This window comes from Bactrocera neohumeralis, unplaced genomic scaffold (assembly GCF_024586455.1).
Source record: "Bactrocera neohumeralis isolate Rockhampton unplaced genomic scaffold, APGP_CSIRO_Bneo_wtdbg2-racon-allhic-juicebox.fasta_v2 cluster10, whole genome shotgun sequence".
NCBI classification, from domain to species: Eukaryota; Metazoa; Arthropoda; class Insecta; order Diptera; family Tephritidae; genus Bactrocera; species Bactrocera neohumeralis.
Window position 1 is genome coordinate 18,846,294 of NW_026089623.1, and position 21,047 is coordinate 18,867,340.

Below are 21,047 nucleotides of genomic sequence, written 5' to 3' on the forward strand. Positions count from 1 at the left end.
TCACCCGGAAGTTCAAAATTCTTTATATTAAGTATATGGGGGCTAAGGGAAATATTGGTCCGATTCAACCCTTTTGATATGCAGACACATCATTATTTTTTTTTTACGTTTCTAGCGCATATAGCGCAGTTATCGATTTACTTGTATAGTGCTTTCAGTAGTTTTGAACAGTACCGTTATATGCGAAATGAGCGGGGTTTTCGTTTGATTTAATTCATTTTCACACAATCGGTAGTAGTTCTTATAATATTCGTGCTGGGCGAATGTAGTTGTTGTAGCTTTCCCAGTTAGAACAGTGACGGTCATGTTATCTAGTGACATGCCGGTAACGCGTGCCGGTTTAATTGTCACTTTTTCCTATCACGTTCTTAAGGGCGAATCAAAAAAGCTCCCAAAACTTTTGTATACATGTGATCTTGTATCACCTTCTCGCTCACATATTTTCTGCTGTAATAAAACTATATCCTTCTTTCTCACACTTTCATTAAATTTGGGATAATTCAACAAACTTCTTTCAGGAAAGCGTGACGGTGCATTCTACAATAGCCTAGTGGGTAAACCACTCGCTTGTCATTCCTTCAACCTAAAGTTCGAAACTCAAAAATATAAAGATTTTTTTTTATAAAACATTTTTTTTTTTTTATTAATTTTAATAATAAAATAATTTTATTTAGATTTACATTAAATTAATTTATTTCATCTTCACATTTTTTTTAATAATATAAAAATTATTTCAATAAATTATTATATAGATACATATGTCTAAAAAATTATTACAATGTTATCATTCTTCAGCTTTTCGCTTTCTATATTTTTTGTGCTTAAATCTATGGTGGCTCATTTCGATGGACTTCCGCATTTGTTACTCGAAATTTGCAAGTCCACAAGTGATGAAAGAATCTATAAAAAATTTAATGAAAAATCTATTTAAAACACATATTTTTAGGTAAATATGTATGTATAAAATTTACCATAAAATATGTTGGACAACAGATACTTTGATAGCGGTTGTTTGCCTCCCCTACCGTCCCAGTTACACAAAGTCAGAAATTCGTCAGTGTACGGATGCCGCAACACTGTCATCCTTAAAACAAATTTGAAAATATTATGCAAAATAAATATTGTTTATTGAAGAAATTGTATACATTACTAACCGTTGCTGTAGCAAATTCTTCGCATTTAAGTTTTTCTTCCATTTCCAAAGCTGCAGCTAGTGTTGTTAATGGTAGGGTGGAAGCAATTTCTGTTTGTGTGTTGTCGATTTCTTCGCCAGTCAGTCGGCATACTGATTGGTGAACTTTCCGAATTAGCACCTTACATTCGCGGACGGTTTGGGCCATTTCTTCGCTTTTTTGAATTATCTGAAAAGAGAACAAGTTCAGTTAGAGAATACTTAAATAATGCCTAAACAACAATATCTAAACAATACGTTTTCTTGTATTGATGAATACTTATAGAACAATAAAAACTTTTATGGACATAAACTTACATTTTCTTTCAAAAATCTGTCCTCTTTCTTTTCCATATTATCAACTCTTGAAGACAATTCCATATTATCAACTCTTGCGAGGTTTCTTTAAAAAGCGCTGGTGAATCCATCTGATTAAGAAATAAAAATTTGGCTGCATCAAAATTCATTTTAAATAAGTTAATATAATATAATAAAATACCGTCGGGACAATGCAATAATTACAGTGAAAAATACACTTAGATTAAAAGCCTTTTTTTCCTGGCTCATATATGCACTAAATGTATTTTTCTTCATATTGAATTATTAATTTCTCTACTCACCCTTTTTTCAAATATTATAGACACAAAATGTTCACAAATTTAACGAAACACAATTAGAATAGATTTAAACATTTATTTTAATAATTTTGCATAAATATGCACAATCACAAATCTGCACAATTCTCAATTATCGACGCGTTTGTAACCGAATTTTTGTTTTCTTCGAATTCAATTTGTCACAATGAATAAGCAAACGTCAAATTCACGGTATCATGCTGTACGCTTTCACATTCATCGTTTTCAATAAGCGGTGACAGCTAAAAAATTTGTTTGTCTTCCTTTGTTTTATTTTTGCTTAACTCTGTTGAGTGAAGAGCTTATAATATAAAACAAACAAAAGACACAATAGATTGACTTCTTACTCATTTCAAAGATTTGTGAGGGAGTGTTAGTGACAAGTAAAAATTGTGTAAAAGTGTTGGAGTTTCGGTCACGCAAGTTTTGCTGGGTTTATACTATGTTCACATATAAGCAGGTTAGCCAGGTTAGCTAGGTTAACTAGGTTATCTTGTAACCTACCCATAAAATGCGAGGTTAGCCATATAATATGTATGAAAAGATAACCTCGGTCTGCTCTATAACCTACGCGGTTATTTTATAACCTACTAAAATATGCATTGTTGCATTGGAAAGCAGTCGAAATATACTCGAAATTGCGACACTTCAGCATCTATTGTGAATATTTTTGCTTAAATTTGACAGCAACTGACAAAAAATTCGCAGGAATTTAAAAAATGGATCAAATAAGCCGGTAAGTATAAATTTGAATTCATATATTTTTATTTTTTATGCATACAAATATACTTATATATAATAATTTTATTAAATTGTAATTAGGAAAAGGAAAAACCGTGTTAGATGGACAGTAGATGCAGAGAAATTGCTGCTATTGCACTGGGCAGATAGTATAGAAGAATTACGAAGCGCGAAAAGAAAATTTTCATATCTTTGCGCGTTTGGAAAAGAAATGTTCAAAAAATCAGATGAACTACATTGCTGCTGAAATAAAGGAAAAAGTGCATAATTTTACCAATCGATACAAGTAAGTACATTTAAAATTAAAAAAGTATATTTTGCTGCATACTCACAGCATTATAATATGTATTTTATTTTACAGATTAGAAAAGAATGCGGTGGGTATGACTGGTGGTTCGCCTTCCTCTTGGATCCACTACAAGGAGGTGGAAGAAATACTCAGTGGTAGTAAAGCAGTAAATTTCAAAGAACTCATGCAAGAGAGTATGGGTAATATAAAAATGAAACTTTTGTTTGCTCTTTTATTTATTATTTTATTTTAATTGAAGATGTGGAACCAGAAGACAACATTGGTTGCGCTGCTATCTACCCTTCGACGAGCAGCCAATCCCAATTCATTTCAAGCGATGAGCTTGCAGGACTTTCGACGACTCCGGAGTCTGCAAAAAGAAGGAAATTAACCCATGAGCGTTTAGTAGAGAATTTGGAAAAAACTTCAGATATGTTTGATAAAGAAATGGAGTCCATTAGAGGGGTGCAAGAAAGAATGGTGGAACTAACCAAAAAAGCAGTTCTTTCGGAAGAGAAAAGGAATGATATTTTAAAAGAAATGAGTGAAAATACGAAAAATTTTTATAAAGACCTTATTAATTTGTTAAACGAAAAATAAAAATAATTACAAATGTAGAACAAACTTGCAAAATGAATTCGCAATCGCTCTTCTAATTGTTTCAGGTTCTGCTTCAAAATCTCCTACAGCATCTGTGTGCTCGGGCTGTTCCAGGCGTACACTACTTTCGTAAGTGGTTTGTTCTTCTATCCATTTGTGGTTGATGACATTATTATGACAATTTAAAAAGTTATGCAATGTACAGGCTGCTTTAATTATAAGAGGAACATTTTTGATGTGGTTGTCGACTCCTTTCCCTATTCTCCTAAAACGAGCCTTTAGGTGTCCAAACGGATTTTCCACCACTCTTCGGCATTTGGACAATTGGTAATTAAAAATTTTTTCATGCTCTGGAAGATGTACTTGGAATAGATAGGGCTTCATTAGATTGTTGGCAAATCGGAAAGCCGAATCACCCATAACTCCCGCAAGAACATTCACGCCATTAATAGTTTTGCTTTTTGCAGTGAAGATTGGGTCCTTCAATGCAGTATTTAGTTTGCTACATTGAAAATTTTTCGAGTCATTGCATCGACCTGGGCAGCCAATGTAGAGAAAGCGATATCTGGATAAAAAAGAAATTAATGAAAATATCAAGTGAAAATTGATTATACCTCTAACCTATAATCTACAAGGGCAAATAAAACTGTGGAGTACCACCCCTTATTATTGTAATAGTCCGTGCAATCCTTCCCAGGTGGCCGAACTTTAATGTGGCAACCGTCTATGGCACCAAGACATTGCCGAAAGCCAAGCTTCTCAAACCCATGAACACACTCATCCACTTTTTCACTGTTCCTTAATTGTTCTGTTAAATAAATGGGATGCAATGATTGCCACACTTCTTGGCAAAAAGCAAGAAATATTTCGCTGACGATTGCCTTCGAAACACCGAATAGTCGTGCAACAGTTTCATACTCCGCCGAAGATTTTAATGTGTAGACGGCAACAGCTACCCTTTTCTGCAATGGGATGCACTTCCTATAGCATGAATCCTGTTTGGTAATACCTTTGACATATTCACACAATATTTCAAAGGTTGCCCTGCTCATGCGAAAGGTTTCCTTAAAAACGCGGTCGTTCATTGATGGAGCATTCTTTTCCCAGAAGTTCCCATGTCGCTTCTAAAGTATGTACATATATGTATTTAAATGTGTTAATAATTTATTGTGCTTTTTTTACTTACGTATGCCCAAATACTTCTTGGGTTGATTTCCTTACAAAGAGGTACTGTTGTCAACATTAATATTTCATAATAAATCGATATTACTCGAGCTTTTCGTATCCGTAATTCATGCTCACTTTGTTGGATAGCAACTTTATATTCTCGGCTACAGGAATTTCATGCAGTTAGATATTTATTGCTTTCTTCTTGGTTTGTAGCAAACAAAAGTAAACATTTTTTCAATTTTGTATCCATCACTCATTTATTAACTTATTTTTTACAAGAAGAAAATATGTAAACAAAAAAAAAACCCAAATGGATACAGCTGTCAATTTCTCTCATTTAATTGGGTTATCTTTGCTATATGTGAACGCAACAAGGTTAGCTTCGAGGTTAATTTTTGTTAACCATTACCTGCTTATAAGAGATATGCACATTAAACATATTAGGGGGCGGGGCCATGCCCACTTTTTCCAAAAATTTTTATCCACAGAAGCCCTTTGTTACTGTGATACCCTGTTCAAAATTATAGTTTTATATCTTAATTAAGTGCTTAGTTATAGCACTTTGTAGGTTTTAGGTTAATGGCGATTTATGGGCGTGGCAGTGGTCCGATTACGCCCATCTACGAACTAGAACTTTTAAGGAACATGTATACCGAGTTTCATCAAGATATCTCAATTTTTCTCAGCTTGCACGGACGGACAGACAGACAGTCAACCGGATTTCAACTTTTCTCGTCATCCTGTTAATTTATATATATATTATATATATATATAAATATATATAGTATAACCCTATATATATATCGATTGGTTGTAGGTAATATGTACAACGTATAGTATGCCGGAAACTATTCGATTTTATAATAGTTAGTACAAAATTTGGTGTAGATGTGGCAGACCAGTTGGTAAAAATTCAGTGCGAAGTCGAAAAGTCGCAGGTGGCCACTTCAGATATTTTCCAATATTTTGAACCTAGCTGGAACAAATGCTTGGATGGAATTTTTGTTCCAGTTAGCTTTGGAGGATGGAGTCATGTGTAGAAGTTAACGCATGTGAGGAAAGTTCTCTGATCGCCATTCACTAAGTCCGTGCGCAGGAATAAAGGGTTGTTAAACTTATTCCAGTGTGAGAGCGCCCCAAAATTAGCGTTTTTTATAACGTTTTCCATTATGGCCAGATTGGAAAAAATAATTATTTGTGGGCATTTAAATTGAAACACCCAACATTTAATACGAATAAAAACTACTATATAGTTGTTGTTTATTATATGTAGAAACTATTTAAATCTTTTTAAAGAATATTATAACAACTGACTTTTGTCCTTTCAATACCCAATAATAGGATTTAAGCTTGTTAGCTCTCAATCATTAAATGTTTTTAATCATTTTCCATTGAAAATATACTATGATGCTTTAAATTACAAAACCTTTCATCAAATACCTTTAAATTTCTTAAATTCATTTAATTTTCATTTTTATAAGTGGTCTTGAACGATGCAAATAATCCCTCCGTTTACAAATTTTTTTGGTAAGATTTCAATCTGGCCATCGCTCGTTTCCAAATGATAAACGTCAAAACCTCCTGAACTCGATCAACTGTCAAAGTTTAGGTGGTTTTGACGTTTAGCAATTGTTCTCTCACTTCCAGTGAGAGAGGAGTTAAAGATCTCTTTATCTCTGTCCGTGTGTTTAGATCTATACGATTATTGGGTAGAATTGGGATGAAAAGGAAGGCATTTCGAAATCCAATTGCTCAAAATGTAAGGTACACTTAGTTGTAACCCAAAAACTGTTTTGTTTTATATAACACATAAAATATATTGGAAATTAATAGATATAATATATAAAATTAATATTAACCTGTGTTTTAAAAAGGTACTACCACAGCGCAATGTTGCTTATAAGCAACATTTCATAACGCTAAAACCAGCAGAGATAGAAGTTTGAAATTGATATCAGTTAATACTCAAGACTCAACTAATAACCGTGTGCCTTCAAAATCTTTTTAATCACGCCCACTTTTATTCTGACATAAAAGGGTCATAAAGAAGAAACATCAGCTACATCAGCACATAATTTTTTAAAATTTATATGACATTTATCAGGTCTTTATATGTTGATTTATTAAATCTTTGTAATTTTCTGATTTATGGTTCCAGATGAGTTTTTCCTGATCATTCAGATTTTCTTCGAAACTCTTATTCTCTAGCAGTTGGCGTATATATGGACATACAAATATTCCCTCTTTAATTTTTACTTCGCTAAGTTTTGGTTTTTATCAAGCGGAGCTTTATGTAGGATTCTTGTCAGTGCCTTTGAACTTAGTTGTAATACCTTCTGTTTAAGTCAAACGGAAATAACAATCACTTACATGATCGTTTGGTTCGGTCCATATCGCTTGTATAGCAAATGTCTTATGCCTAGGTTTTTGTTTAGCCCAACCTACAAGTATCTATTAGCAGTTTCAAACACGTTAAAAAAAGTTATGTGAACACTGGGTATTTATCGTGATTCCTAGCAAGAAATCCAAAATAGTGCAAATAACACTATTCAATTAATAACGTGAAATTACGACACTGAGTGGCATGTTAACGATGTAGCACACGTATGTACTAAATAATGATAAAAATAAATAATGAAAAACAATGTTGACCAGTGTTAAATCTTCATTTTACTTATAAAGGAAACTACAAAAACGGTAGATTTCAATTCAACTCAGTCGAGTTCTAAACAATAATAGGGGTTTTAATTTAGTAATTTTTTTTTTACTTCGGAAGCATTTTATTATAAACTTATTTCGTTGAAAAAATATCTAATTTAAAGGAATCACAAAAATTTTTATAACGATTATTTAATAAAACAATTTACACCTTTTTTTATAAATTATAAACTGGTATCTGCACATACCTTAATTGGTGACAGTTTATTTATTGTGATAACGGTTTATTTGGAGAATTTTAATATTTCGAACAACCGTTTTACAAAAATGTTTGCAAAGACTAGTTAACCCAAAATAAAGAATAAAGAAATAAAAGTTTAGAAAAACATATCTAAAATTTTTCGTGTTTAGATTTCGTGGACTTTTACTGAAATTTTTTCGAGAAAAATTTTTTGCCACTAAACTTTTAATTGTAAGTAAACGTTTAGAACGTCATCTACATCAATCCAAAGATCCGTTGTATTAAAAGTAGTAAGAGGATGGAGTCTGTTCAAATATCATTGAACATGCTTATTTATCAGCAAAGCCGAAATTCTACTGAATACAAATATCTATTTATATATTAATAAACATATATATGTACATACATAATGCATTTACATGCAATGCGCATGCAATAAAAACAAAAATGCATAGGGACACATGTCATAAATTTAGAGAAGAGATAAGATTATCATACACACACATATGTATCAAAACAACCCCATGTCAAGCAGCAATAAACAATATGCTGCAATACATATAATATACACACATACGCATATATTTAGATAGATAAGATAGTTTTACAAATTGTATATAAGCAAGAAAAATACGAAATAAAGATCAGATTTGAAAGAAAATCTCAATCGAAAACATTCCTTTTATTTACAAATTTTACTTCCCCCCACCAGTGGTAAGGGGTAAAAGAAGAATTAAAAGGAAATATTTCAAATAAAGGAGCCCTTAGCTATCACTTATTGCCCCCCACCCGAGGTAAGGAATAAGTGAAGCAAAACGCTTAACCTTTATTAACATAAATTTGGTCCAATCGAGCCTAAAAAAAAACAAAAAAAAAGAGCTCAGCCAAAATTAAAGAAGCCCTGTTATTAATACAAATACAGGCAAAATTAAATTGTAAGACGGGTGTATATTCCCGCATATTGACAAAATAAAAATAATAATTGTAAGACGGGTGTATATTCCCGCATTAAAACCGATCGCATAAGCCGTTTTAGCAGAGACTAAACGCAGTGATCTAACTGCTATCCAAAAAATATTCAGCGGCTGTGACTCGAGGCACAGCAAGGTCACCTAGGCGACCAAATCAAATACCTCCAACGATTTCTTTTTAGAAAAGCAAGCAGTTCATCAATAAATAGGAGAAGTTTTGCGAAAAAATTCTCGAAATGGGTATAAACAGAAAGAAAATTCTGGATGCCCAGGCAGATTTAGCCGAAAAAGTGTTGTCCACATCCAACACTATTTCAGGAAAGGCATTAAAGAAAGCAAAAATTGAAGAAAACATTAAAATTCTTGAAAAGTACCAAAAAGAATTCGATACCAACCACGAAAAGTTAATGGCAGATGGCATAGGAGAAGAAGATTACTTCAAGAAGAATGAATACAATAACACTATGATTAAAATCGAAGAGGCAATCAATGCATTAAAGATGAGCATTTTAAAAGATAAGCCTCTAGTCGAATTTGATCGGCAAATTGAAACAGTTCAAATACGATGCACTAATCCAGATCAAAAAACTTCCATATTCATGAGGAAAATTGAAAACCTCAGAAGAAAAATGGAAGATCTAAGCATGGAACTAACGATTGACAACGATCAAATAAAAGGCTTAGACTGCTTATTCAATGACATCCAAAATCTAAAAAACAAATTAGATTTTAATGTTGAAATTGATGACATATTCGAAAAAATATGTGACGAATATTACGAAGATCTTCAGAATTTAAAAAGGAAATTAAAAAAAGAAGAGCCTAAAATTTCTTTTCGCCCTAACTTTGAAGAAAGAAAAATAATAAAAATTCCAACATTTTATGGCGATATTAAGGAATGGGCCAATTTTTACAACGTGTTTCAAGTTATGGTACATGACAACGAGCAGATGCCGAACATAGAAAAAATGCTGCGTCTTCGTCAATGCTTAAAAGGCGAAGCTGCACGAGTAATACAGCATTTTCAAATTTCGTCGAAAAATTATGAAGCTGCATGGAGTAAACTTAAGAAAAAGTACGACAATCAGCCAATTCTGTTCATCATACCAAAATTATCTACAACTGCGACGAAACTAATTAATGCAGTGCAAAATATTGAAGACGAAAAACTAATAACAGTTCGATCACTCCCTCTATCTTCTGTTGAGGAAAAAACAACAGAAATAATAGAGGAAGATAAAAAGAAATGAATTTGAAGAAGAATTCTTTGAAGAATTACATAAACCTTCAAAAACTGAGGAATCTTACAATCTCATATCTCTTCCGGCAGGCTCACATTTTGGAAAAATGTGGGAAAATGAAGTCCAGGTTAAATCGTTTGAAGACGAAACTGAAGTAGCTGATCATATTTTGGAAGATGATGCTAAAACACAGAAGGAAGATTTTACTACTTCACAAAAATACATAAAGGAAAAATGCACCGATGCAGAAGGTGATAATACCGGCAGGAATTCAGCGCCAAAGAGTACAAAAACGGTTGCAGCTTTGAAGGACACAAGAACATCCAAGGGTGGATCCAGCAGCATTAAGGACGAACGCCAATGCAGCAAGCCCGATGACGATAAATCAAAGAGAAAAGATGAGAAATCCGGCTCGAAGGACCAAATATATGTTAATAAAGGTTAAGCGTTTTGCTTCACTTATTCCTTACCTCGGGTGGGGGGCAATAAGTGATAGCTAACGGCTCCTTTATTTGAAATATTTCCTTTTAATTCTTCTTTTACCCCTTACCAGTGGTGGGGGGAAGTAAAATTTGTAAATAAAAGGAATGTTTTCGATTGAGATTTTCTTTCAAATCTGATCTTTATTTCGTATTTTTCTTGCTTATATACAATTTGTAAAACTATCTTATCTATCTAAATATATGCGTATGTGTGTATATTATATGTATTGCAGCATATTGTTTATTGCTGCTTGACATGGGGTTGTTTTGATACATATGTGTGTGTATGATAATCTTATCTCTTCTCTAAATTTATGACATGTGTCCCTATGCATTTTTGTTTTTATTGCATGCGCATTGCATGTAAATGCATTATGTATGTACATATATATGTTTATTAATATATAAATAGATATTTGTATTCAGTAGAATTTCGGTTTTGCTGATAAATAAGCATGTTCAATGATATTTGAACAGAGTCATATGTAGAAGTTCACGCAAGTGAGGAAAGTTCTCTGATCGCCATTCACTTGGGAGTGGCCAGAAACGATTCTCTTACATATGACTCAAGCAGCTCACTACTTCCGGTCTTTGACCAAGTATCCTCTGGGTAGCCTAAGAACATCCGTTTGAAGACGAAACATCCCCTACATAGGGATGTGCGCTGAGTTTGGGACCCGCCACGTAAAAAATCTTACCAATGAAAATTAGCAATCAGCCTCGGATGAGAGACCCCCCTTTTGATGACGACCATGGCAAACGAAATAAGGACTACGAATTGAGGTCATGCACCTGGAATGTCCGGTCCCTTAATTGGGAAGGTGCCGCTGCCCAGCTGGTTGATGTCCTCGTAAAAATAAAGGCTGACATCACCGCCGCCCAAGAAATGCAATGGACGGGACGAAGACAGAGACGAGTAGGTCCTTGTGACATTTACTACAGTGGCCATATAAAGGAGCGCAAGTTTGGTGTAGTATTCGTGGTGGGAGAGAGACTTCGTCGCCGAGTACTATCATTCACTCCGGTGAATGAACGTCCAGCCACAATCCGCATCAAAGCGAGGTTCTTCAACATATCGCAGATTTGCGCTCACGCCCCGACGGAAGAGAAGGACGATGTGACCAAATATGCCTTTTATGAGTGCTGGGAGCGCACTTATGAGGGCTGCCCCGCCACGATGTCAAATTCGTGCTTGGCGATTTTAACGCCAGGGTGGCAAAGAAGGTATCTTTGGCACTACGGTCGGTAAATTCAGCATCCACGAGGAAACATCCCCAAATGGGTTGAGGCTGATTGACTTCGCCAGGGCCCGAAATATGGTTATCTGTAGTACTAGATTCCAGCATAGGAAGATTCATCAAGCTACCTGGCTGTCTCCGGATCGAAAAACTACCAACCAGATCGATCATGTTGTGATAGACGGAAGACACGTTTCCAGTGTTTTAGATGTGCGTGCGCTCCGAGGTCCTAACATCGACTCGGACCACTATCTTGTTGCAGCTAAGATTCGCACCCGCCTCTGTGCAGCAAAAAACGCACGCCACCAAACAAAAGGAAGTTTCGACGTCGAGAAGCTGCAATCACAACAGACAGCCCAACGATTTTCTACTCAGCTTGCACTCCTGCTCTCTGAGAGCACTCGTCAACAACTCGGAATAAGGGAACTGTGGGACGGCATTTCAAACTCCTTACGTACAGCTGCAACCGAAACCATTGGTTTTCGGAAAGTGCAAAAGAACAGCTGGTACGACGAAGAGTGCCGTGTCGCAGCGGAGAGAAAACAGGCTGCCTACCTCGCAATGTTACGATCGACCACAACACGTGCGGGATGGGATAGATACCGAGAGTTGAAGAGGGAAGCGAGACGCATTTGTAGACAGAAAAAGAAGGAGGCCGAAATGCGTGAGTACGAAGAGCTTGATAAGCTGGCCGACAGGGGTAATGCTCGAAAATTCTACGAAAAAATGCGGCGGCTTACAGAAGGTTTGAAGACCGGAGCATACTCTTGTAGAACCCCCAAAGGTGATCTAGTCACCGATGCCCAGAGCATACTAAAATTATGGAGAGAACACTTCTCCAGCCTGCATGGCTGTGAAAGTATAACAACAGGAGAAGGCGAACCCGATTCCCCAATCGATGGCGATGGAGTAGACGTTCCATTGCCCGACCATGAAGAAGTTCGAATAGCAATTGCCCGCCTGAAGAACAACAAAGCGGCAGGGGCCGACGGATTGCCGGCCGAGCTATTCAAACACGGCGGCGAAGAGCTGATAAGGTACATGCATCAGCTTCTTTGTAAAATATGGTCGGACGAAAGCCCGACGATTGGAATTTAAGTGTGCTATGCCCAATCCATAAAAAAGGAGACCCCACAATCTGCGCCAACTACCGTGTTATTAGCCTCCTCAACATCGCATATAAGGTCCTATTGAGCGTATTGTGTTAAAGATTAAAGCCCACCGTCAACAAACTGATTGGACCTTATCAGTGTGGCTTTAGACCTGGAAAATCAACAACCGACCAAATATTCACCATGCGCCAAATCTTGGAAAAGACCCGTGAAAGAAGAATCGACACACACCACCTCTTCGTCGATTTCAAAGCTGCTTTCGACAGCACGAAAAGGAGCTGCCTTTATGCCGCGATGTCTGAATTTGGTATCCCCGCAAAACTAATACGGCTGTGTAAACTGACGTTGAGTAACACGAAAAGCTCCGTCAGAATCGGGAAGGACCTCTCCGAGCCGCTCGATACCAAACGAGGTGTCAGACAAGGTGATTCCCTATCGTGCGATTTCTTCAACCTCCTTCTGGAGAAAATAGTTCGAGCTGCAGAACTAAATAGAGAAGGTACCATCTTTTATAAGAGTGTACAGCTGCTGGCGTATGCCGATGATATTGATATCACTAGCAGGGGAACCTCAGCTAGAATTATGAAAGGATCCACAGGGAATAAGAGCAAGGCAGCTTTAGCTAGAAAGCTAAAGTCTGACCGCCGATTGGCGGCCAAAATCTTGGAGCGCTACGGTGACAAGCATGCTGGTCAGGTGTCTGAGCAGCATGCTAGTACGCTTGAGTGGGCCAAGAAAGTGCTGAGCGAGGACGATAGGGTAGAACTGAAAACCGGCAGGACAGAACCGGCGGTCAAGCGGCAGAGGTCGCATGAGGGAGAAACCTCCCTTGTTAAGAAACCGCGGACAAGAAAAGCGCCAACCTTCAGCGAAATCGCTAAAGGTGCTGGGGCCAGAATACTGGGGGTGCTTGACCGCAGTAGAGAGGACGGTGCCATCTCCCATGATGAATGGAAGAGGGTAGCAGCGGCTATCTCATCGGTCTTCCTGAGGGTGGTCAAGGAAAACCCGGGGCCACCCCCGAAATGTGTGAGTGCCGGTTGGCACCAGGGGCTACATAAGCTCACTTGTTGTGCTGATGAGAGATCGGCCATCTTGTACAAGAAGGCAGTCTCTCAGGTGGGGGAGGTCTGGAAGGGAGCCAGACTGGAGGCCGTGGCCAAGGAGGATCTTCCCTTTCGTCCTAGGGCTCGAGTCTGGCTGCCGGCCGAACCTTCCACTCCGAGTGAGATTGAGGAAATCCTCAAATATTGCAATCCCTCACTTCCAGCGCAGGACTGGAAAGTCTTATGGCTGGAGAGGACTGATGAACCGTATCGGCAAGCGCTGATAATGCTAAACACGGAATCCATCGGTCCTCTCAGCAAAACAAAGGGAGCCATAAGCTATGGTTTTGAGATGGTAGTGCTGAAAGTACTGACTGATGGCCCCCAAGCTGCGGTGCCTGCGGTGGAGGTGTCGAAGGTTACTGACGGTCGAACGACCGTGGAAATCGGTGCGACAGAGGGCGCCAACGGTCAAATGACCGTGGAAATCGATCCGGATCTCTCGGATGTGGCGAGTGTTGGGGGCGGTTCGTCGATTGGCGACTCCGTCTTCAGCCTCGAACGACTGTTTGAGGAGGTTCGGGTCGACCACGACTTGGGCACTGAAATAGCGCTCCTGGAGGAAAGTCTGAAGGATGAAATTCCTCCAGATTAACCTCCAGCATGCGAAGGCGGCCTCCGCCAATCTATTGCTCCGTCTGGAACAAGATGGAGCTGATGTCGTCCTGATCCAGGAACCGTGGCTGACTGGTAACGGGATATCTGGATTGAGGACAAAGAGCCACAGGCTCCTGTCGGCCAAGGGTGCAGGTAGGAACAGAGCCTGTTTGCTGGTAAGGAATGAATTAACGGTATTTCTTTTACCTAATTTCAGCAGTGCTGACATTGTGACAGCGAAACTGGAGTGTGACACCGGAGATTTCTGGCTTATCTCCGCATATATGCCACACGATGATGTGGTGGAGCCACATCCCCTAATGCTGAGAAGGACCTTAGCCGAAGCGTCTAAGGCTGGCACTGGCGTCATCATCGGCTCCGACGCTAACTCGCGGCACCAGACCTGGGGAAGCTCGGATACGAACATTAGAGGTGAGTCGCTTTTTGATTTCATTATTGGCGAAGATCTTCGCATTTGTAATAGAGGAGACTCTCCTACTTTTGTGTCCGCTGGCAGGGAGGAGGTCCTCGACCTCACCCTAACCTCACAAGCGATTGCCCCGCTGATCTCGAACTGGAGGGTCCTCGACGATCACTCCTTTTCGGATCACAGGTACATCGAGTTTAGTCTAGTCGGAGAACGTCCGCCTACGAAATCCTTTAGGAATCCTAGGTACACGGACTGGGTAGGTTACCGCAGAAGGCTTCGGCAAACTCTCCCGCGCGCACCGAAGGTGGACGCGTTGGCCACCACCGATGCGGTGGAGGAGTGGGTTGAAGTCTTCAGCTCGGCGTGTAAGGCTGCGCTGGAGAGGTCTTGTCCGCTGAGATCGCCGAAGGGCAAAGAGAAACCTCTATGGTGGACTATGGAGCTCTCAGATATTAGGGCGTCTTGCAGACGGCTTTTCAACAAGGCCCGCAGGAGTGGGTTATCTGATGACTGGGCTTTGTATAAAGTTGGACTTTCAATATACAAGTCCGAGTTAAGAAAGGCTAAGAGGACCTCGTGGAAGCGCTTCTGTGAAAAAGTGGAAGGCTGTCACGAGTCCTCGAGATTCAGGCGTATTCTCGCAAAAACCCCAGTGTCCCTGGGGTATCTCAAGGACGAAAATGGGAAGTGGGCCCTCAGTAGTGAAGAAACACTTCAAATGCTTGTCGACGCTCACTTTCCGTGTAACATGTCCTCTGTTAGAGGATCTATCGGGGTGCCGCATGACGACTGCGCGGCCTTTGTCAGCATCCTGGATGAGCGGCATTTGACGTGGGCGATTAACTCGTTCGAACAATTCAAGTCCCCGGGACCAGACGGCATCATACCAGCGCAGCTGCAACAAGCTGTTAAGGTGTCATGCAGCTGGTTGGCACCTATCTATGCGAACTGCAACAGATTAGGTTACATCCCGGGGGCCTGGAGACGAGTCAAGGTTACATTCATCAAGAAGGCTGGCAGGGGCTCCCATGTCACGGCCAAGGATTTCAGGCCAATCAGCCTCTCGTCCTTCTTGTTAAAGACTCTGGAGAGGCTGATGGACTGGTATATAAGGAAGAGCATTCCGAGAGACTATTTGTCTAGAGCACAACATGCTTATCGCAAAGGCAGGTCAGTAGACACTGCCTTGCATACTATCGTGTCATGGCTCGAAGAAGCCATTGAAGCCAAGGACTTCGCCGTTGGGACCTTCCTGGATATCGAGGGAGCTTTCAACAATGTCCTACCGGAGGCAGTAGTAACTGCCCTTGACGGTATTAGGGTAGAATCGAACCTCAAGTGCCTCATTCTCAGTCTTCTGTGTGACAGAGTGATCGAAACGGAATGGGGCAGCGCGCGTGCGAGGCGTAGGGTGAGTAGGGGAACACCACAAGGTGGGGTTCTCTCTCCTCTTCTATGGATCCTGGTTGTTGACGAATTGCTCAAAAAACTAGAGGATCGCGGCTGCCGGGTGATTGCCTACGCAGACGATGTAGCACTTATGGTCAAAGGAAAGTTCCTTAGCACCGTGTACGAGTTGACGCAGGGATATCTCAGCGATGTAACAAAGTGGGCGGCCGGAAGTGGACTCGCCATTAATCCTAACAAAACGGAAATGGTTTTATTCAGCCGAAAATATAAAATCCCGGCGGCACCGTTGCCGCAGATAGGAGGTATTCACCTGCAGCCGGCGGACTCAGTGAAATATTTAGGGCTCATACTGGATAAGAAGCTTTTATGGAAGCCGAATATCGAGGAGAGAGCAAAAAAGGCATCTATTGCCTTATACTGCTGCAGAGGAGCTATTGGCAAAAGATGGGGTCTCTCACCGAAAGTGATCCTCTGGCTCTATGACACCATAGTAAAGCCCATCTTGTTCTATGGTGTCTTCATGTGGTGGAGGGCTTTAGGGAAGACCTCACTGGCCAAAAAGCTCGAAAGCGTTCAACGGGCTGCGCTAATTAGCATATGCGGTGCATTAAGATCTACCCCTACTATAGCACTTAATGCAATTTTGAACATTACGCCGGTGGACATTGCCGGTAGGTGCATAGCCGCGAAGGTGGCTATTAGACTCAGAGAATATGGTTTCTTAAAGGAACGTGCATCTGGTCATTCGGATATCCTTACAAACTTTGACTGCATACCGGATCATCTGGATCATGGAATCGCCGTACCGAACTCTGGCGGCTCCTTCTCTGCCCATATACCGACGAGGGAGATGTGGGTGGGAAGAAGCCGTTGGAGGAGAGGGGCAGCAAGCTTATTCACGGATGGGTCAAAGCTTGGGGGGAAAGTTGGTGGAGGGGTCTACTGTCGGGAGCTCTCCATCAACTCCTGTTTCAGACTTCCCGACTACTGTAGTGTATTCCAGGCTGAGGTCACAGCCATCAAGGTAGCAGCTGATTTGCTGTTGCAGTGTGCATCCACCTTCAGACAAGTGACTATTCACTCAGATAGTAGAGCGGCTATATTAGCCTTGAACTCATTCGAAGTGCGTTCAGGGTTGGTCGAAGAATGTCTAACGTCGTTATCTCTAGCAGCCAGATGTTTCGTGATTAGACTGGTGTGGGTGCCGGGCCATAGCGGAATTGCGGGCAATTGCAAAGCTGATGAGTTAGCAAGGAAAGGCACCCGAGAATCATTATCGGTAGAATGGAAACGGATCGGTGCTCCTGTTTCTTCTTGTGGTCTACTACTAGATAGCTGGGCCACGCGGATGCTCGTCCAACGCTGGGCCAGCACCGGCACTTGTGCGGTTGCAAAAGCCTTCTGGCCCAGTATAGATCGCAGGAGATCAAATGATCTGATAAGGCCAACATCTCATTGTTAGTGGGTCTTTTAACAGGCCACTGTCCAATTGGCTTACATGCGGCAAGAATGGGTATCTTGCCGGATGCTGAATGCAGATGCTGTTTAGAGGAAGATGTGGTAGAAACAAGCCAGCACTTCCTGCTTGACTGTCCTGCTTTTGGGAGGTCGAGACTAAGACACTTGGGGGCGCATACCTTTGGACACCCCACCGAATTGGCGGGGTTGAAGTTAAGCGTCTGTGTAACTTTATATTGGCTACAAAGCGCTTCGGCAATCTGTAAGTCCGAATACGGGAGTTTTCATTTAATGGCATCACAAAAGACTAATTTGTTAGTCTACGTGGGATCATCGATCAGCCATTTTTACCTAACCTAACCTAACCTAACCTAACCATGCCCACTTCCTATACATTAAATTTTTTACTAAAAATATTTCCGATCACATTACTCTTCGTAAATACTGATAGAATCAGTTAAATTTTTTCTCCAGTTTCCTGTGGGATTTTATTTGGTACATAAATAAGCAGAATAGGACTGATTTTCTTTCGCCGCGATTGCACTTCGGAGCGTGCGCGCACTGACTGGATTCGGTAGAGGGCGTTCCTAGCTAACGAATGTTTTAATATGTTAAAAGAATAAGAGTTAATTTTGGCGGTTCAACAGGCAAGCTCTTATTTAATTATTATTTTAATTATTAAAACGACAAATAATAATAAATTTTTAAATATATCTATAGATGAAAGCCTAGGTGAAGCTATAACAACGGTAAACTTTCTGATTCGTTTTTTTTATTTTTATTATTACAACTTTTATTATTGCAGATTAACAAGCTGAGAAACGTAAACGTGTAAATTAAATAAAGTTCCATGCCACTTCCATGGCCTCTGACAAACACATGGCCTCTGACAATCGAAATTGTGACTATCAACAGTTTCGTCGGACTCTAGTCGCGTCTGTGTTTTTTACGACAAGAGATATTTCGTCCTGCACTCGTTCGCCACCAAACCCATTTGCTTCGCTTCGCTTCTTAATCCATTCTGGAGAAAGAAAAACTAACGGCGCGGTTGCTGAGGTCAATGATATCGGCATACGACAGCAGTTGTACAGTCTTATAGAAGACAGTACTTTCCCTATTTAGTTCTGCAGTTCAACATCAGTTTACATAGTAGTATTAGTTTGGCTGGGATACAAAATCCAGACATTGCTCCTTTTCGTGCTGTCAAAAGCAGTTTTAAAATCGACGAGAGGTTGTTTGTGCCTCTTCTTTTCTCCCGGGTCTTTTCCAAGATTTGGCGCATGGTGCATATCTGGTCAGTTGTTGATTTTCTAGGCCTAAAGCTACACTGATAAGGCTCAATCAGTTCGTTGACGGTAGGCTTTAATCTTTCACACAATACGCTCGATAGAATCTTATATGTTATATTGAGGAGGCTTATCCCACGGTAGTTGGCGCAAAATGTTGGGTCTACCTTTTTGTGGATTGAGGAGAGCACACATAGATTCCAATCGCCCGTCATGCTTTCGTCCGATCGTATTCTAGCTAGGCGGGCAATGCATCGGCTCACGCCGCTTTGTTTGTTTTCAGGCGGGTATTTGCCATACGGACTTTCGTCCGACCATATTTTACAAAGAAGCTGATGCATGTACCTTATCAGCTCTTCGCCGCCGTGTTTGAATAGCTCGGCCGGTAGTCCGTCGGCCCCTCCCGCTTTGTTGTTCTTGAGGCGGGCAATTGCTATTCGAACTTCTTCATGGTCGGGCAATGGAACGTCTACTCCATCGCCATCGATTGGGGAATCGAATTCGCCTTCTCCTGTTGTTATACTTTCACAGCCATGCAGCAGGCTGGAGAAGTGTTCTCTCCATAATTTTAGTATGCTCTGGGCATCGATTACTCTATATCTATTCCATCCCGCACGTGTTGTGGTCGATTGTAACGTTGTGAGGTAAACAGTCTGCTTTCTCTGCCACTGCGCCATGGCACTCTTCATCGTACCAGCTGTCTTTTGCATTTTCCGGAAACAAATCGTTTCGGTTGCAGCTTTTTTGCCTGCAACAAGATATTGGTCCGAGTCGATGTTAGGACCACGGAGCGTACACACATTTAAAATACTGATGACGTGTGTTCCGTCCATCACAACATGATCGATTTGGTTGGTGGCGTATCGATCTGGGTATTTACTCATAGGTTTATCACGATTTTAATAGTTTTTAACCCTTCCATTATATGGGGAATGGGCAGAGTTATCATCAGTTTTCCATTTTCACACCGTCGGTACAAATTCTTATAATATTTGAGCTGGGTAACTTTGGTTTATGTACATTTAGTAGTTTAGGAGATATGTACATTAAACTTATTAGATAGTATTCCACTACTACTACTACTATTTTATTGCTACACCTACCTCGCTACAGTTCTCCACGGCACTTTATAGGTTTCAGGTTAATGGTTTGTGGGCGTGGCAGTGCTGCGATTACACCCTTCAAAGAACTTGTAATTTTTTTTGTATTCCAAGTTTCAACAAGGTATCTAAATTTTTGCTCAAGATACAGCTTGCACGGACGAACGGACAGTCACTTAAATTTTTCTAGTCATCCTGATCATTTACATGTATATACTAGAGGACCCGTCCACGCTTTACTGTAGCTGACACATAGATAATACTACTACTACCTTCTTATTGCTATTAGTTAGATGATTTCTATTAGTTAGATTTTTGTGAACCAACTTGGAATAGTTTACAAAAAAATGGATCATAAAGCATTTCGTGTGTTAATAAAGCATTGCTTCTTGGGGAAATACCGTTGAATTTGGGCTCTGCAGCAGAGCAATCAATCGTTGAAAAAGGATTGTCTAAGGTGAGGCGAAATGAGCACCGACGACAATGAAGGCAGTAGACGGCGTAAAGAGGCGAAAGCTCTGTGCAAAGTGGGTGCCTCGCGAATTTCTGGTTCTGAGGAGTGTTTGAGTGCTCTTTAGTCGTAATAAAACCGAATTTTTACTTCGGTGTGTGACATCAGTCTTTTGGGATGCACGTGGTATAATTCATCGACTGATTACTGAGTCAGTTATAATCCATTGCACTGCGTATTTGGTTGTATTCCTATTCTACTATTCCAAATATTTAGCAATTGTATTATTTTTGAGGATCAGTTTGAAATTGTACACATATACTTTATCCTTTCCGTTTAAATATTCCTCGCTAGAGAGTTCCGTTAATAAACGCGTCCGATCGCTGCTAAATGCAAAGTTATATAGGGAAAACCGCTGCCTCCGACAAGCTATTTATTGGCCTCGCAACAAAGCTGCTAAGGGGAGTATTATAGTTTTGTTCACATAATGGTTGTTTGTAAGTCCTAAAACTAAAAGAGTCAGATATAGGGTTATATATACCAAAGTGATCAGGGTGACAAGTAAAGTTGAAATCCGGATGTCTGTCTGTCCGTCCGTCCGTCCGTGCAAGCTGTAACTTGAGTAAAAATTGAGATATCATGATGAAACTTGTTACACGT

General features: G+C 40.0%; 2 protein-coding genes and 1 long non-coding RNA gene across 10 annotated transcripts in view; 1 reads left to right on the forward strand and 2 right to left on the reverse strand.

Annotated features, from left to right (window-relative positions):
• Positions 1 to 694: 694 nt before the first annotated feature.
• On the reverse strand, positions 695 to 1,472 carry LOC126765432 (uncharacterized). Its single transcript, XR_007668386.1, has 3 exons — positions 1,155 to 1,472; positions 972 to 1,084; positions 695 to 900 (listed from the first exon to the last, which is right to left on the reverse strand). It is a non-coding gene; the product is annotated as an uncharacterized LOC126765432 (long non-coding RNA).
• A 1,077-nt stretch (positions 1,473 to 2,549) lies between these two features.
• LOC126765211 (uncharacterized) overlaps positions 2,550 to 21,047 on the reverse strand; it is a 40,584-nt gene continuing 22,086 nt past the window's right edge. For 2 of the 8 annotated variants that reach the window (XM_050482833.1, XM_050482832.1), the window contains exons 2-5: positions 4,623 to 4,807; positions 4,058 to 4,560; positions 3,466 to 4,001; positions 2,550 to 3,206 (exon numbers count right to left, since the gene is read on the reverse strand). In XM_050482833.1, coding sequence (XP_050338790.1) covers positions 3,133 to 3,206; positions 3,466 to 4,001; positions 4,058 to 4,560; positions 4,623 to 4,679 — 1,170 coding nt within the window. In that variant the 5' untranslated portion in view covers positions 4,680 to 4,807 and the 3' untranslated portion in view covers positions 2,550 to 3,132. Of the gene's footprint in view, positions 3,207 to 3,446; positions 4,002 to 4,057; positions 4,561 to 4,622; positions 4,808 to 21,047 lie in introns of all 8 variants that reach the window. The other 6 variants (XR_007668303.1, XR_007668301.1, XR_007668300.1 and 3 more) reach the window with 6 other exon arrangements.
• LOC126764826 (uncharacterized) lies at positions 13,132 to 18,368 on the forward strand. Its single transcript, XM_050482396.1, is given in 3 exon segments — positions 13,132 to 14,162; positions 14,218 to 15,369; positions 18,356 to 18,368. Coding segments are annotated over 3 exon segments (2,196 nt in total).